Genomic DNA, 3,885 nt, shown 5'->3' with positions numbered 1-3,885 from the left:
ACTTATTAGTGGTCTTAAGCCAGACCCTTAACTTCCTTTTTTATTTATTTATTTTTTTTTTTTGAGACAGGGTCTTGCTCTGTTGACCTGGCTGGAGTGCAGTGTTCTCAGCTCACTGCAACCTCTGCCTCCCAAGCTCAAGCGATTCTCCTGCCTCAACCTCCCAAGTAGCTGGAATTATAGCCAGATGCCACCACGCCCGGCTAATTTTTGTATTTTAGTGGATACAGGATTTCACCATGTTGATCGGGCTGGTCTCAAACTCTTGACCTCAAGGGATCCGCCCACCTTGGCCTCCCTAAGTGCTGGGATTAGAGGGTGAGCCGCTGCGCCTGGCTGACCCTTAACATCCCTAGGCTTCAATCAGTAGTGAAGAATTATGTTAAGCTCATCCTTGCCACTCATAGCTGTGGTAACAGTAATGGAGGGGATGGTGGCTGTGTCATTGGGGGCCATTATGAAAGCCCTCCCTTCACCACACCTGCATATTTTTCCCAGGGAGGGGGCTCTAACTGCCAGGAGGCTCACTTCCCTATTTCAGATAAGTGAAGAAAGCCATGGAGTTAGTTCACCATAAAAAGGGATTGTTATAAGTATTTAAAAGTTTCAACCCAAGGGCCGAGATATAGCCAGGCATCAGGAGCAGGCTAGGATTAGGGACTGGAAGCCTGTCAGAAACTCAGGAAACCCTCCCTTGTAATTTCTTTTCTTTGTGAGTCTACTTCATTCTCCACATAAAACAAAACGTCAGTCATTGCCAAAAACTTCCCAGATTTACATCCTCTGAAACCGGAATCTCTTAGACCCCATCTCAGGATCCCAGGGAAGGGAGCTCATTGGCTTAGCTTGAGTCAGGTGTTCACTGCTGAACCAATCAATCGTGAGGACACAGCGTAGACAAACATAGCTGTTCGCATATTGCAGTGGATGGAAGACAGTAACAGGGGAAACCCAGTAAGGGTCCACCACTTCCTTTTTCTCAGGAGTCCTTGCATCCCTAATGCTTTCTTTCTGATCTCATTCAGCCGATGGGCCTGCTGCTGAGGTCCTGCAGCAGGGCCGGTTGCTGGTTGTGGACTATGCCACCTGCTCCAGCCCTGACTGGTGGGGCAGCACCGTGAAAACCTGTATGATCTGTGCTGGGGGTGATGGCGCGATCTCCAGCTGCTTCGTGAGTACCAAAATCAGGGGCCCCGCTCAGTGACAAAATGTGGCTGGGGATAAGCCTATAGAGGTCCACCCCTCCATGGCTACATCCTCCCTCCTCCTGGCAGAAGTACTCTCTAGAAATATGTTCCGGGTATATCAGAACCCGATCTTTGGCCAGGCACTGTGGCTCTTGTCTATACCCTATCACTTTGGGAGGCCAAGGCGGGCAAACCACTTGAGGTCAGCAGTTCGAGACCAGCCTGGCCAACATGGTAAAACCTTGTCTCTACTAAAAATACAAAAATTAGCCGGGCATGGTGGCGGGCACCTGCAGTCACAGCTACTCAGGAGGCTGAGGCAGGAGAATCACTTGAACCCATGAGGCAGAGGTTGCAGTGAACTGAGGTCATACCACTGCAATCCAGTCTGGGTGACACAGTGGAAAAAAAAAAACAAAAACTTGATCTTGGATCTTGTTTGTTCTTGTTTTGAGATTCTCCTTGTAGTGTCCACTCCTCTCACTGCTGGGAAGTCCTTCCCTGGGTCTCATCAAGGCCTCTCGTGATTGTCATTCCGTATCCTTTCCTCTATCCTGGAAGGGAACCAAAGGAAAGTATTCCCTGGATTAGGGCCTTTCTAGGATGACTGGGTTTTCTGTTTAATTACTCTCATCAGTGGCCCAGTGTGTCCCCTCCAGGTGGCTGCCATGGAAGCCTTCCAGGAGACAGTATCTTAACCACCAGGAATTGCTTTGTGTTGGACTTAGCAGTGAAGTGGGGATGGAATAGGAAGGAGATCCACACGCCCTTCAGATCACACTGTGCCCTACACACTCTGCCCACACAGACCACGCCACACCCAGGAAGACGGAGCCAGTGAGGAAGAGCCTGAACTCTGGGATGTGGCCTCAGCTCCTTTACAAACTGCCTGTGCAACTTTGGGCAAGTCCCAACCTCTCAACACTCCAGTTTCTCCTCTTCAGTGGCCTAGGGAGACTGTGAATATTTACCTCGTAAGATTTTGTGAAGATTAATGAGATAAGGTATAGAACATGCTTAGCTCAGCTCTAGCCACACAGGAAGAATAAGTGTTGGCTCTTGTTGGAATTATGGTACCACCTTGGGCTTTAACCACAAGGGCCAGCTTCAGAGGACAGTGACCGACAGCAGAACAATAGAAATGCATTGAGAACAATCGTTCCAATGGGCAGCCCCTTTCTCTCCCTTTACCCTTCTACAACTCTGGCCTTCCTCAGGGAGACTCCGGCGGGCCGCTGAACTGTCAGGCAGCTGACGGCCGGTGGGAGGTACATGGCATCGTCAGCTTTGGGTCCAGCTTCGGCTGCAACTACTACCACAAGCCCTCCGTCTTCACACGGGTCTCCAAATACATCGACTGGATCAATTCGGTAAGAACTGGACCAGCCTAAGCCCCAGGGCATTGCCCTGCCCACCTGGCCTCGGGAGTGCCATGACCACCTGGTGACTGAGAGCCCCTCATTCCTCTTGAGCGCTAGATGGGAACCCCTTGAGGGGGCTGCAGACTTGGCAACTTCTGGGCCCCCCATGGGTCCCCAAAATTTCTGTGTGGGTAAAGCTGAGTGAAAAGGAACATAGAGGGTGGCCTCGTCCAAAGAGGTTGCACACTCGTCAGGCATATTAAGAGTGAGTTCCGCCAGACGCGGTGGCTCATGCCTGTAATCCCAGCATTTTGGGAGGCCGAGGCGGGCAGATCGCGAAGTCAGAAGTTCAAGACCAGCCTGACCAACACGGCAAAACCCCATCTCTACTAAAAAAAATACAAAAAAGTTAGCCAGGGGTGGTAGGGCACTCCTGTAAAACTAGCTACTCAGGAGGCTGGGGCAGGAGACTCCCTTGAACCCGGGAGATGGAGGTTGCAGTGAGCCAAGATTGCACCATTGCACTCCGACCTGGACAAGAAGAGTGAAACTCCAAGTAAAAAAAAAAAAAAGAGTGAGTTCCATAGAAATGGTGATTTTATTTTTGTGTATCTGTGTCTGGCCCAGACTCCACCATCCAGTGCTGTAAATGGGTATATTTATCTGCAAAGCCCAAAACCTGATACTTTGAGACCCCCATAGCATTAATCATTGGAAATTAGTCCCCCTCAGGGGTCTTCCAGCTATTCTGTACGGTGACCAACCATCCCAGTTTGTGCAGGACTGAGAGGTTTTCCAGGATGCAGGACTTCCTGTTTTACTCTGGGACCATCCCAGGCAAATAAAGCCAAGTTGGTCCCCCTGTTTTGTAAATGTAAACTCAGAGAGCTGTCTCCTTTCAGCTTCCACAATAATTCAATTTGTTTTTAACAATGAACACACATTTGTTTATAACAATAAGCATTAACATTATGTATTAAAAATAATAGGCCAGGTGCCATGGCTCATGCCTGTAATCACAGCACTTTGGGAGGCCAAGGCGGGAGGATTGCTTGAACCCAGGAGTTCAAGACCAGCCTGGGCAACATAGCGAGACTCTGTCTTTACAAAAAAAATTTTTTTAATTACTCAGGCATGGTGGTGCGTGCCTGTGGTCTCAGCTACTTGGGAGGCTTGGGTGGAAGGGTCACTTGGGCCCGGGAGGCCAACACTATATTGAGTCAAGGTCACACCAATGCACTTAAGCCTGGGCAACATAGCAAGACCCTGTCTCCGAAAATAATGATAATAATAACTGGCATCAATATTAAGGAGCAGCCATGGATACACGCAGCAGT

The 3,885-nt window shown here is 49.4% G+C and overlaps 1 protein-coding gene across 1 annotated transcript in view; it reads left to right on the top strand.

Annotated features, from left to right (window-relative positions):
- LOC105510267 (chymotrypsin-like elastase family member 2A) overlaps nt 1–3,885 on the top strand; it is a 22,346-nt gene that overhangs the window by 16,957 nt on the left and 1,504 nt on the right. The window contains exons 5-6 of the mRNA XM_011939949.1: nt 1,026–1,171; nt 2,405–2,557. Of these exons, the coding sequence (XP_011795339.1) occupies nt 1,026–1,171; nt 2,405–2,557 (299 nt within the window). The remainder of the gene's footprint in view (nt 1–1,025; nt 1,172–2,404; nt 2,558–3,885) is intronic.

The sequence above is a fragment of the Colobus angolensis genome, unplaced genomic scaffold (genome assembly GCF_000951035.1).
Source record: "Colobus angolensis palliatus isolate OR3802 unplaced genomic scaffold, Cang.pa_1.0 Scaffold185, whole genome shotgun sequence".
NCBI lineage: Eukaryota > Metazoa > Chordata > Mammalia > Primates > Cercopithecidae > Colobus > Colobus angolensis.
This window is presented reverse-complemented; position numbering and strand designations above follow the sequence as displayed.